The following is a 13,417-nucleotide window of genomic DNA, read 5'->3' on the forward strand; positions in this document are numbered from 1 at the left end:
TAATAATCAAAGCTTAGAAATGTTTGCACAATGACTAATTAATGAGACATTACTGATCAGATGTTTTTAAAAGTGTTTTTAGTCAGAAGAACAAGTTATGACTTTTGTAAATGTAGTAATAAAATAGTAATAACATAAGTTATAATCAAAGCTTAGAAATGTTGGCACATTCACTAATTACTGATCAGATATGCTTTTAAAAGTGGTTTTAGTCTGAAAAAAAAAAAGAACAAGTTACGACTGTTTTGTAAGTTTACATTTCGCTGGGTCAAAACTGACCTGGGAATGCAAAATGTATGAGAAGGTGTTAAATAAATTAGGAGGGTTAAGTACAGAACAGCAAATACTAGCATTATTTTTTAGGTTACAGTAATGAGAATGAGATTTTTACATAGTTATGAGAGTTATGATTTTTATACATTACAGTGGGCTACAGAGATCTGTTACTGTCATGAAAATCCTAATAAGCATCATTTTCATTACACAATATATATTCAATATATAAAATTCTTATTTGCTTGTATTTATTTTGAGATGAAATTTGCCCCAGATATTTCTTGCCAGCTTTCATGAGATTCACCTCATTAGCTCAAACACAAAGCAAACAGGGTACAAGGTCCCAACAGAAGATTAAAAAAGCAAAAATTCAGAATGAGGGAGAATAACTGAATTCTTATTAAGTTACAAAACAATATTTCTTTTTAATCATGACTTGTTATGAAGTCGTCAAACAAAAAGGAAAGACAGTTGGCAGAGCTTTGCAAGCTAATAAGCGTAAAAGCATTATGTTGACTAGAATGTCAATTAGGGAAGTTGGTTATTGACAAAGCAGTTCCACAGGAACATATCGCCGATAGCATGTGAAGCGTGGGTGCTGCATATAAGGTTGTTAGTGAGCGTGCAAGTGGGGTTGGGCGTAAACTATCCAGAGACATGATTAATTGGCACTAGTGAGTCTGACTCAGCCTCTCCATAGAGTATCTGTGGATTCAATTAGCATAAATCAACTGAAGCCTACGGGTTTTATCCCAAGGTAACAAAAACGATTTGCTTGACAAATCTTAGGCTAATTCTTTCTACGATATTGAAATACTAGTGAATGATGAGCAATGCTGATGAAAAGTATGGTCGGTGGCAGCTGTAGAAATGGTATTGATTAAGGTACAATGATGGCATATTTCCCAGACGCACCTGCAGGGGGCCAGGGCTGAGGTTTATATGGACAGAGGGCTCAGAGATGTGCGACTCAGCGTGAATCTTGCACAGACGCTCTCGCAGCTCAGAGTTCTGTGTTACAGCCTGCAAAAGCAACCAGTAGATAGGGTTTCCACATAGAGCTCCTAACTATTAAACATACAGTAGACAATGAGGAGAAAACAGGTCATTATTTATTCACCTTATCTATTTTAAAAACAATAACTCTTTGGGCAGTTGCGTTTTTCCAATCCATTGCACTTTTTCATTGTTGTTACCTGAATGATCCACAGCTGTTTTTTTTTTTTTTGTTTAGTGGTAGTTGTTAATGAGTGCCTTGTTTGTCCTTAACTGTCCGCTGTTCTTCAGTAAAATCCTTCAGGTCCCACAAATTCTGTGTTTTTTTTTAGCATTTTTGTGTATTTGATCCCTTTCCAACAATTGACTGTATGATGTTGAAATTTTATAATGCTCACTAATGCTTCAGAAGGAAAAACAATGCATTAAGAGCAGGGGGTGAAAACTTTTGAATTAAATGAAAATGTGTACATTTTTCTTATTTTGCCTAAACATCATGGTTTTTTTTTTCATTTAGTACTGCCCTTCAGAAGCTACAAAAGGTACTTACATGTTTCCCAGCAGACAAAATAAGTGAAATTTACCCTGATCTTTAAATTCAAAAAGTTACTCTTAATGCATCGTGTTTCCTTCTGGAGCATCAGTGAGCGTTTGAACATTCTGTAATAGTTGCATATGAGTCCCTCAGTTGTCCTCAGTGGGAAAAGATGGATCTTATAATCATACAGTCATTGTTAGAAAGGGTTCAAATACACATAAATGCTGAAAAAAACTAAGAATTTGTGGGACCTGAAGGATTTTTCTGAAGAACAGTGGGCATATTAACTGTTCAGGACAAACAAGGGACTCATAAGCAACTAAACAAAGAAAAACAGCTGTGGCTCCTTCAATTAACAACACAGTACTGAGAATCAAGTGTATGTAAACTTAATAAGATCATAAGAATATGACAGAAGGTTTGATTTTCAGGTAATAGTGTAAAAACTTAAACTTGAATTAAGGTTAGGGACTTTTTATCTTTTTTAATACCTTTTGTCTTTTTTCGAGCTCGACAGTCCTTATTCTGTTTTCATTGTGTGGAAAAGTGCAGAACATTACTTAAAATATCTCTCTTTGTGTTCTAAGAAGAAAGAAGTTGTAAGGGAAAGTTCACCCAAAATAAAAATTCTATCGTTAATTGCTCACAATCATTTTTGTTCCAAACCTGTAAGACCTTCGTTCATCTTCAGAACACAAATTAAAATATTTTTGATGAAATCTGAGAGCTTTTTTTCCTGCATAGACAGCAAAGCAACTGCTACCTTCAAGACTCAGAAAGGCAGTAAGGACATTGTTAAAATAGTCCACGAACGCATGCGTTGTGGCACTCTTGTGATTGCACATCGAAGACTGACACGTAAGAGAAGAAATTGTTGAATAAAGTTGCTTTTTCTGTTTTCTTTGCGCAAAAAAAGTATTCTCATAAGTTCATAAAATCAAAGCTGAACCACTGTTGTCACATGGACTATTTTGTAATTACTTCTGGGCCTTTAGGGTAAGTAATTAATAACTGAATTTTCATTTAAGGGTGAACTATGCCTTTAAACAGGATTGGATGATTGTAAGTTATTTAATTTTAAATTTTTAGGTGAACTATTCCTTTAAAATAGTCTAGCAGAACAAATAGTTCTAAAGTACCAAGAGACAAAACGTGACCGGTTAAGATAGAGCTGGAGTGAATTTCAAACAGATTTCCCTGCCGTTCTAAAAAATAACAGATGTTAGTTTGCCGTATTTTCTCAGAAGTGCTAGAGTGGGGGTCTGCTTCACAATAATGTGACTCACTGAGGAAGATGAGTCATAATTCAGTGTTACAGAACCCGATTTAGCACAGACTGTTTTTAGCATGTAAAAATTGTTGGTGGGAGGGTCAACGCTATTGTTCACAAGATTCATTAGAAGCTCAACATTCTCATTATACTACAATAGCACTTCCACAGGTGATGCTCTGCACTTTATTAGAAAGCACATCTAAATATTGTCTTATACTTTGTCCTTTCATTAATTTATGTAAGAGCTGCATGCACCAAACAAGAGCTTTGCTTGCATGCAATGCCTTAAAGAATATTTAGGCAGGAAACTGAACGATTGTTAGTAAATAGCATTGAGCTTGAGGAAATGCACAGAGAGGAAATGTGTGTTTGTGTGCGTACAGAAGACAGGGCGTTCTTCAGTCCCAGGAGCTGGGCCGAGGGGGCAGGACAAGATTCGTGCTCCAGCATCTGTTTAAGTCTCTCTTTCTCTGTCGTCAACATGCACAGGGCTGATTTCATGGTTGTATGAACTGGAAACAAACACATAAAAAAAGAGTTATATATAATAAGGACAAATCATCACTTTGCATGATTTATTAAACATGATTTATGAAACACAGCCTGCTTGTAATTTAAGGGAGTATACATATTCATGCAGTGTCTTATAATCTCTGAGTCATATGTCAGAAAGAAAGATGTTTATTTTTGTGCAAGCATTCTCCACTTTTATCATAGCAGGGGTGTGAAGGCCCTTTCACATGACTTACATCAGGGCAAGTTTCATGTGCTGCTTTGGCCTCTAGAACCTGCTGCTGATGCAGATCATAAGAGTGATTTTAAAAGTTGCTATGGTAGCAAGGAAACATGAAGTGTGCGCAGTTAACGGTGAAAACGTACTAGAGCTTATAACAGAAAAAGGTTGATATTACTTTAATTCTTTAGAGAAATAACGAACAGCTTGTTGAACATGGTTTCGCCAAAGTTTAGTTCTTCAGTATCTTCTTGGTGAATATAAATTTGAGCACTTGAACTGAGTTCTGCTCTTATTAGCAAGGAGGTTAACATCCTATTTTTTGTATTTTAACTAAAACCTAAATGAGAAACATAAATTAAGAAACCTAAAATGAGAAGACGAAACATTATTAATATTATTTTTTTAAAGTGTCTTATGCTCAATAAAGTTCCTTTAATTTAATCAAAAATACAGAAAAAACAGTACTACTATGAAATATTGTTGCAATTTAAAACAACAGTTTTGTAATAAACTTTAAAATATCATTTATTTCTGATGCAAAGCTGAATTTTCATCAGCCATTACTCCAGTCTTCAGTGTCTCATGATCCTTCAGAAAACATTAATATGCTAATATTATGCTTTTGGAATCTGTGATACCTTTTCAGGATTCTTTGATGAATAAAAAGTTAAAAAGAACAGCATTTATTCAAAATAGAAGTCTTTTCTAACAATACAAGTCTTTACTATCACTTTTTATCAGTTTAGCACATCCTTGTTGCTGGATTAAAATTGTTTTCTTTCAAAGAAAGAAAGAAAGAAAGAAAGAAAGAAAGAAAGAAAGAAAGAAAGAAAGAAAGAAAGAAAGAAAGAAAGAAATGACTGACAGCAAAATTTGAACGGTAGTGTATATTATTAGGAAATATATCTATTTTGAATAAATGCTTTTCTTTTTAATGTTTAATTCATCAAAGAATCTGGAAAAAAGAATCATAGGTTCCAAAAAATATTAAGCAGCACAACTGTTTCCAACATTGATATAAAAATATATTAGATTGAACATATTAGAATGATGAGTGTGGCACTGAAGACTGGAGTAACGATGCTGAAAATACAGCTTTGCTTCACAGGAATAAATTCTATTTTAAAGTATATTAAAATAGAAAACCACTATTTTAAATTGCAATAATATTTCACAATATTACAATTTTTCTGTTTTTTTTTTTTTTTTTTTCAAATAAACAGCCTTGAAGAAAAATATTTACATAAATTGAATTATTAATCACATGCTTTAAGGTGTTAACTTTGACCCAATAAAAAGTGAAATATTCATTGAGTTTTAGTAACTCAGGCGAAATGCTGGAGCTCCCAGACACTGTGGAAGTTTTTAACACTACAAAAACACACACACATTAATTTAAAGCTGTATATCATGTGTCTTGTATTAGCAGGAACATTTATGTCAAGCCTTAATCAGCAACTTGAAACAGTAAAAATGAAACAGCATTAGAGAAACAGCAGTAATAAACAGCCATACTGTACTTAGAGGTTTTATTATTTGAATTTCGCTGATTGCATAATTCAGTGACTGACCACCTGCAGAAAATAGCGGATTTTCCATTTCAATTCACACTCAGTCTGCAGGTCTGGAGCCATCAAATCCTTTAAATGGATAAATTTAAATAGACTACTATATTTCAATGAAGTGCTTGAAATTCTGTGCTGGTATCCCTACAGCTTATAACTAGTATAATCAGCTAGATATAGTACATTTGATCATCAGAATACACTAGAAATTCCATAGTAGTCCATAATCTAGAACAGCAGCAAACCATGCATGGAAACTTAAGCTGTTTTTAGTATTTCAGTATACTATAATTGTTGCTCATCTCATCTAGAGAGGTTTTAAAATTGTCCAATGCAACCTTTTGACCTGTATTAAAGGAACAGCTGGGTAATCTGACAATGAGATACTGATTTTCACAATTCTGATGAAAATAAAGTGCAAGAAAACATTTGCAATCAACATCTGTTGCATTCTCCCGGGTTTTAGCTCGTCCCTCAGCAATTTCCTCCTGATGACATGTATTTTATATGCAAATAAGACATTCTGAGCCAAAAATGTAGGATTTAGAGTGGGGAATGATAAGGCATCATTTGTTTTTTTGTAGCAGAACTCACGGTTGTTTGCGACACGGCAGAAGTCCTCCTGCAGTTTGGACACATCAATAGGTGAGTCCAGAGGTTCATGGTAAGTCTTCTCATTGGTTAGGTCTACTGAGGAAAGGTTGGGATTGGATGCATGGAGACGGATAGAGCCTGAAGAGATACAGCTTGGAACCTAAAAAATAGGAGAAAATACCAGGTCAATGGTGGTGCCATTCACTTTGGCACAGAGAACACTGCAAATTAAATGGCCTGGGAAAACATGACAGGAAATTTCTCTTGCATGCTGTAATACTTAATGGTCCTTTGTGTAATTCTTAAGGGACCACAAAGGGAGGCGTGACTATCATTGTCAACACACTATTCATGCATGTAATACATTAGCAAGTCAGTTTAATAAAACATTAATTTGTCATTAAAATTGCATAGCTCTCCAGTAATTTGAAGTGTTCATGGAGTGATTCATAACCGCCTTGTACGCTACACAAAGCCTTTTTTTAAAGGTGGTTTTATGTTTTAATATCAGGCTGCAAGTAGAAGGTCATGGATCACCTGCAGGGTTGTTTTGTTGTCTTTCCCATAATTCTTGGGACGCCATTTTCTGGGATGTCTCTTTTCTTTTTTGGGGCTGTCGTATGTTGAAGCCTACACAAAATAGACGATACTGAAACTTTTTATTATTGCTTTTTTTTAAACTTCCTATTATTCCCATAATACATACTCATATGCAGCTATTGCAGAAGGTTCAAACTGATGCTCCAGAAAAGCTATGAATTAGGAACCAGGGGTGAAAACTTTTGAACAGAATTCTTATTTTTGCCTAAAATAAGCTACAGAAGATGTTTCCCAGAAGACAAAATAAGTGAAATTTACACTGATCTTCAAATTATTTTCTCTTAATTGCATTGTGTTCAGTGCATCAGTGATCATTTGAACCTTCTGTAATAGTTGCATTTGAGTCCCTCAGTTGTCCACAGTGTGAAAAGATGGCTCAAAATCATATCGTCATTGTTGGAAAGGGTTTAAATACACAAACATTCTGAAAAACCAAAGAAATTGTGAGACCTGAAGAACAGTGGGACGTTTAACTGTTCAGGACAAACAAGGGACTTATGAACAATTATCACTAAACAACAACAACAACAACAAAAAACACAGCTGTGGATCATTCAGTATTATGAATCAAGTGTATGTAAACTTTTGAACAGGGTCATTTTTATAAATTCAACTATTATTTTCTCTTGTGGACTACATGTAAACATCTTTTATGTGAAATATCTTATTGAGGTCAGTACTAAATAAAAATAACATGCATTTTGCATGATCTCTCTTATTTTGGAATAATAATTTACATTGTGTATGTAAACTCTTGACTTCAACTGTATATTCATATATAAGTACATATTAAACACACTTGTATTTTAACAGCTAATATTAATTGTAATCTTTAGCAAATCTAAAAAAAATATCCACTATCATAATATACATTATATTATATACATTATTTTTATTTATTTATACAAAATAATATTGAATATTGGCCATCTATTGTTTATTGGCCAAGTCTGCTGATTTTTGACCAGCTTTGTATTGTTACAATACCAGCATTATATGTAAATCAAAAAGGTGTACTCTCTCCATATTACTTAGCACTCAGATCTTCCATTTATTTGTCTGCCAGATGACACAAAATAAAAACCTGCGAACTAGTCGAAGACAACATTTACATTCACAGGAGCCAAAGCAAACAGCAGTTGTAATAAAATAAGGCAGCCCATTTGGCAGTTTTCTGAATTATAGCTCATCTGTGGCAGCGGTTATGTGGAATAATTTGATTTAGGACTGCAAAACTCATCATGGCTATACTTCTGAAATTGTGCTATCAACTGAATGCCTGTTTGTCAGTCGGGCCGAAGGCAAGAACATTAACAGCATCCACAGGCACAGCTGGACCACTGCCTGAGGGACTAAGACTGGCCTTTTTTGAGGGCAGCTCTTTTAAAGTTTTTGTCTGTTCAAGGAGAAGTTCACTTAAAGGAGAAGTTCACTTCCAGACAAATAATGTACTGACCCCTTTGTCATCCAAGATGTTCATGTATTTCTTTCTTCAGTCGTAAAGAGATTATGTTTTTGAGGAAAACATTTCAGGATTTTTCCTGCGATGTGTGTGAGTAGTCTCTGGTTCAAAACAGTTAGGGTATGTCGAAAAACATCCATCTTATTTTCTCTTTCAACTTTAAAAATTTTCAAAAAATTTCAAAATCTACCATACATCGCTGCAGAAGTACTGACTGCAGAAGAAGATCAAACACCCAACAAAAAAGCTAAAACAGCTATGTAGGACAATTTTGAAGTTGAGGGAGAAAATTAGATGGAATTTTTTCGACATACCCTAACTGTTCAAACTCAGGGCAACATAGAAGTCCACCACATGCAGAAAAATAGAGAAATGTTTTCCTCAAAAAACATAATTTCTGTACGAGTGAAGAAAGAAAGTCATGAACATCTTGGATGACAAGGGGTGAGTACATTATCTGTAAATTTTTGTGCTGTAAGTGAACTTCTCCTTTAAAAAATCCAAACTAATACTAATTCAACTAAATACATCTTTATCTTTGTTGGATATGTAGAATACTTTATCTAAATCTTCTGCTATATGACTTGTCAACAAAAATTAAACATTTCATAATTACTATTATAATTTGGTGTGTGTGTGTGTGAGTGACATGTAACCTGCAGAGCGTTGATGGCTGGGGCGGAGTATGTGCGGTGTAACACCTCCATACTTCTTAACAAGTGATTCAGCTCCAGCAGCTGAGCTTCACATACAGAGAGTTCTGACAGAGAGAGAGAGACAAAGAACATTGTGCATTAAAAAGCTGCAGACACAGCATTTTCAGAATGAGATGGGTTCATAAATTGGTGTGTGTGTGTACCTTTGGTGCACCTGTCCATGTCATCAGAAGACTGGAGCCAGGCGGTCACCTTGGCCTGACTGGTAAAAGATACCGGCGAGTGGAGAGAGGACTGCTTTGCGAGAGAGGCACGCTACATAAAGAGAGAAAGAGATGATTGAGGAGAGAAAAAGAAAGAGAAGATATCTGCAAAAACACAACCCCTATCTAAGCAAAACATTCTGGCTATTTAAAGTGGTCATATATACATATACAGTGGTGATCAAAATTAGAAAACAACCTATAATTTCCTAAATTTCAAGGTCACTTCTTAGTATTTGAAGCTGTTTTTAAGCATATTTCATAAATTCATTGTGTCATTGTGAAGCACAGCATAAAATCGTATATCAGATATTTGAAAAAGAACAAAAGTTATTGTTGCTATTGTAATTAAATGATAAATCCTATTTGACTGGCAGCATTCCTCCAATTTTCATTGAGATTGCGGGCCAGTTTAAGGTGACTGAAACCCTGGGATAGGAAGTTGTCCAGATAAAGGCCAAAGCGATGTCCCTTTCAGCCACTGCAAGAGAAGCTGGTCGTTCCAAATCTGTGTTTTCCTAGAATATTGCAGGTTTACAATGACACTAAAAAAGGATTGTCGTCCACGTAAGACAAATGCATGAGAAGACAGGATAATGCAGAGACTCTCAATGGGGAATCGGTTCAACACTGTAGCTGAAATTGCATACCAGTTAAAGGTATAGTTCACCCAAAAATGAAAATTTGATGTTTATCTGCTTACTTATCTTGTCACGAGCCGCAGGGTTTAATTTGGTTTTGTCTGTGTATGTTTTTTTTACTCTTGAAGATTTGGTAACCATTGACTGCCATTATATGACTGGCTGCAACGGTTTGAGTTAAAAATCTTTGTGTTCTACTGAAAAAACTAAGTCACCTACATCTTGGATGCCATGGGGGTAAGCAGATAAACATCAAATTTTAATTTGTGAACTTTCCCTTAAAGTGCTGAGGTTCAGGATCTGTCTAAGCATTTTTAAGAGAAGTTAGACAGAAAGCTCACTCTGCAGCAGAGACCAAACCTCTAATCAGCAGAGAGAATCAAAAGGCAAAGTTTGCCTTTGCTGAGGAGCATGTTGAGTGGAAAGAGGAGAACTGATCCAAAGTTCACTTTAGTGATGAGCGCAAGTTTAATTTATTTGGGTCTGAGGAGAAACATTTAGTTCGGTGTCAAACTGAGGAAAGACTGAAGCCCAAATTTGTAAAGAATTTACTGAAGGTTGGAAGAGGAAGTGTCCTGGTTTGGGGGATGTTTTCTGCAGCAGGAGGTGGGCCTCTAATACAGAGACATGGCAGGGTGAATCCAAAAATTTATCAGAACCTCCTTCAGCAACATGCAGTTCCTTCCCCGTAAGCATCTCCCAATCAGCCTGCAATTGTTATGCAGGACAACGTCCCGTCACACTGCAAAACAGGTAAACCTTGAAGCTAAGAACACTGAAATAATGAAATGGCCTGGCCAGAATCCTGATCTAAAGCTGACTGAAAATCTTTGGAAAATCCTTGGCGACAAAGTCATGGTTAAGAAACGCTGTACAGTCACCGAGCTGTGGAAGAGAGTGGAAGAAGAGTGGACCAAGATCACACCAATGCAGTCTGTGAAACTAGTGATGTCCTGCAGGCCACACATGTGATGAAGTCATTCAAAGCAAGGGCGTCTACACTTCCTACTAATTTCTGACAGCTGTAACCCTCCAAACGTTAGCTCTAATCATCTTTCATGCTACAGTGGTTACAGTTTTTTAATTTTAAACACTGCGTTTCAGAAGTTTTTTTTACTTATTTAAAAAGTATCTGTACTTTATCAGAGTGTTTTTCTTTGGAAAACTTTTACTTCACTACATTCCAAAGCATAATGTCGTACTTTTCACCGCACTACATTTCATAAATAAAAGTTGTTGTTTTTTTTTACCTTTAATTCTTAAGAACATTCAAAATGTAGTACTTTCTTGTACGCAAGTAAATCTTTGAATTACTTTTACTTGAGTAAAAGTAAGAAAGTACTAGATTTTTAATGTAATTAAGTATTAAATTATATTTATTATGAAATGTAGTGCAGTAAAAAGTACAATATTATGCTTTGGAAGTAACATTGTGAAGTATTCTAAAGAAAAACACTCTGATAAGGTACAAAAACTTGAAAAACAGAGTAAAAATACTTCACTACTGTGCGCCTCGGTTGCCTTTTTATCCAAAATAAAGATTTTTGTTGAAATGCCTTGGCTATTTTGTCAAATTGTGAGTGTTGAAGATTAACATTATTTCAGAAAAATCAAGTATATATAGATTGTTCTCTCTGTTTTGATCTCCACTATATACAGTTAAGGCAAAATTTATTCAGACATCTTTAACATTTCTAACATTATTACAGTTTATTCACTATAGTTTAGAAAATGGTAATAAAATATGACAAAAACTCAGAGTTAAACTGTGTCAGAAAAAAAAATCATTCTGATAACCACAAACTAATTACAGTCAAACCAAAATTTATTCAGACACCTTCAAAATTTCTCACATAATCACAGTTTATTCACTATATTTTAGTAAATGGTTGTAAAATATGAAAAGAACTGAGGAGTTAAACAGTGTCAGAACCAATTCATCTTGATAATGTCAAATAACTGAAATGATAAAGAAATGAATGGTCAGGTCAAAGTGTCAAATCAAATTTTTTTGTCCCAGATTTTACAGGTCGTCCAATGTATGAAGAATTTTTGGGTATAATATGTCACAGTTTACTTTATTTTGCTATCCTAACTTTTGCACCCACTAGTAAAAAATAAAAAAATATATATCTGGCATCTAAATAATTTTTGGTTTGACTGTATACGACCAAATATCACTTGTGGTAACATTTTCAATCAGTCTCATGCAAATTGTATAAAAATACTATTTAAAGATGCATTATTGAAGGTGTTTTGCTTACAAATGATTGAAATTCCACACACAAAGTATGTATATAAATCTGCATTCCAAATCTAAGGTAAGTCTACAAATAAGGTCAGATTTGATGCTGTATTACATCCGTAATTTTATAACATTTTTTTTTTAACGCACATTCTTCTTACTGTTAGTGGATCTGGGTGCATAATGACAGCTTCGCTCTGATATGGTGATCACCGGTAACCATGGGAATTCATCAGAGCATTAGATTCATCCATGCAGAATAGCAGTGGCAAACTAATATAAGAACTGCTCTGCAAGTAACGTTCAATGGTGACAGAGATGCAAAGGCGTGGATGTGCAGCTTTAATCATGTGTATTTAAGACCTATTAAGACCTATTTTGTTTAAAAATGTAATTTCCACAATCATCATTTCCACCACAACATGATATGAACTGAACACAATACATCATTTGAGGTGGAAATGGAGATACAATGGTAATTTTTAATTATTTTAGAAAAAGTTGTACTGTTGGACACTGTTAGTGGACAAATTAAATAAATTAGTCACAGTGTGAAAGGTGCTTTTTGAGAGACTATTTTGTAAAAGTAAAAGAGCTTTTAACCTTGAACAGTCCTTTAACATTTTCTAAAAGTTTAAGGACTCGCACAGTAATCGTCATTTTATCTGACATTTATCTTTCCATCTAAACCCTCCACATGTCCCATGGCATTACCTTTCTGATGGACTGACTGTCAGGTATCGTGGGGGAACAGGTGAGGGGGTAATGAGGGTGGAAGAGCGTTTTCTCATGAGGGAACATGGCAATCTCATTCTGCCTGTAAAGTCTGTGGTGACGCAGCTTAGAGACCCATTCATCAAACAGCTCCTGGGACTTGATCTGCAAGCACAAGGAGACCAGAGTTAAAGGTTCAGCATGAAGGAAACCTAGTCAATCAGGATTCAGAAGCCGTTTCTCTTTACGTCGTGCAGTTGCACTTTAAAATGGTCGAGATGAAGGTTGACCTCATGACTTTGTATTTGAAAGACCTGCTTCCTATTCCTGAGATCAAAAGGTCAAAACGCAAACAAATGAAAGCCGGCAAAACCGATTTTGTCTCTTAAACAGCTCTCTTTAGAAGATGATTCTCTCCTCCAGAAAATAAATTTATTTTAGAGTCAAACTCTCTGTTGGGGTTTGTAAAGCTTTCTCATATTAAACTGTTAATCTATTAATCTTGCTTTTTTCTAAAAGCTTTAAACATGACAACAGTATAATTTAACAGTGTTAACAGTTTCAAACAAAACATAATACATACACATACATAAATACATGATAATTTAGGCAATTATGACTATTTATTTGTAAATTTCTATTAAGCAATTTTACATTGAAATCAAAGTTTGTAACAGTATTTTATCAGAAAATTCTGGGGGAAAAAAATGGAAAAAAGATTAAGACTATATATATATACAGTGCTGCTTGAAAGTTTGTGGACCCTTTAGAATTTTCTATATTTCTGCAAAACATCAACAGATTTTCAACAGATAAGTCCTGAAAGTAGACAAAGAGATCCCAATCAATAGATGAATG

General features: G+C 34.7%; 1 protein-coding gene across 2 annotated transcripts in view; it reads right to left on the reverse strand.

The window, feature by feature from the left end:
- The window catches only part of osbpl3b (oxysterol binding protein-like 3b), a 98,591-nt gene that overhangs the window by 24,681 nt on the left and 60,493 nt on the right, over positions 1-13,417 (reverse strand). Inside the window, exons 6-12 of one of the 2 annotated variants that reach the window (XM_073846682.1) lie at positions 12,560-12,724; positions 8,900-9,011; positions 8,697-8,800; positions 6,516-6,608; positions 5,979-6,138; positions 3,465-3,595; positions 1,192-1,299 (exon numbers count right to left, since the gene is read on the reverse strand). In XM_073846682.1, coding sequence (XP_073702783.1) covers positions 1,192-1,299; positions 3,465-3,595; positions 5,979-6,138; positions 6,516-6,608; positions 8,697-8,800; positions 8,900-9,011; positions 12,560-12,724 — 873 coding nt within the window. The remainder of the gene's footprint in view (positions 1-1,191; positions 1,300-3,464; positions 3,596-5,978; positions 6,139-6,515; positions 6,609-8,696; positions 8,801-8,899; positions 9,012-12,559; positions 12,725-13,417) is intronic. The other variant, XM_073846683.1, reaches the window with a different exon arrangement.

Source organism: Garra rufa, chromosome 9, assembly GCF_049309525.1.
Source record: "Garra rufa chromosome 9, GarRuf1.0, whole genome shotgun sequence".
Lineage (NCBI taxonomy): Eukaryota > Metazoa > Chordata > Actinopteri > Cypriniformes > Cyprinidae > Garra > Garra rufa.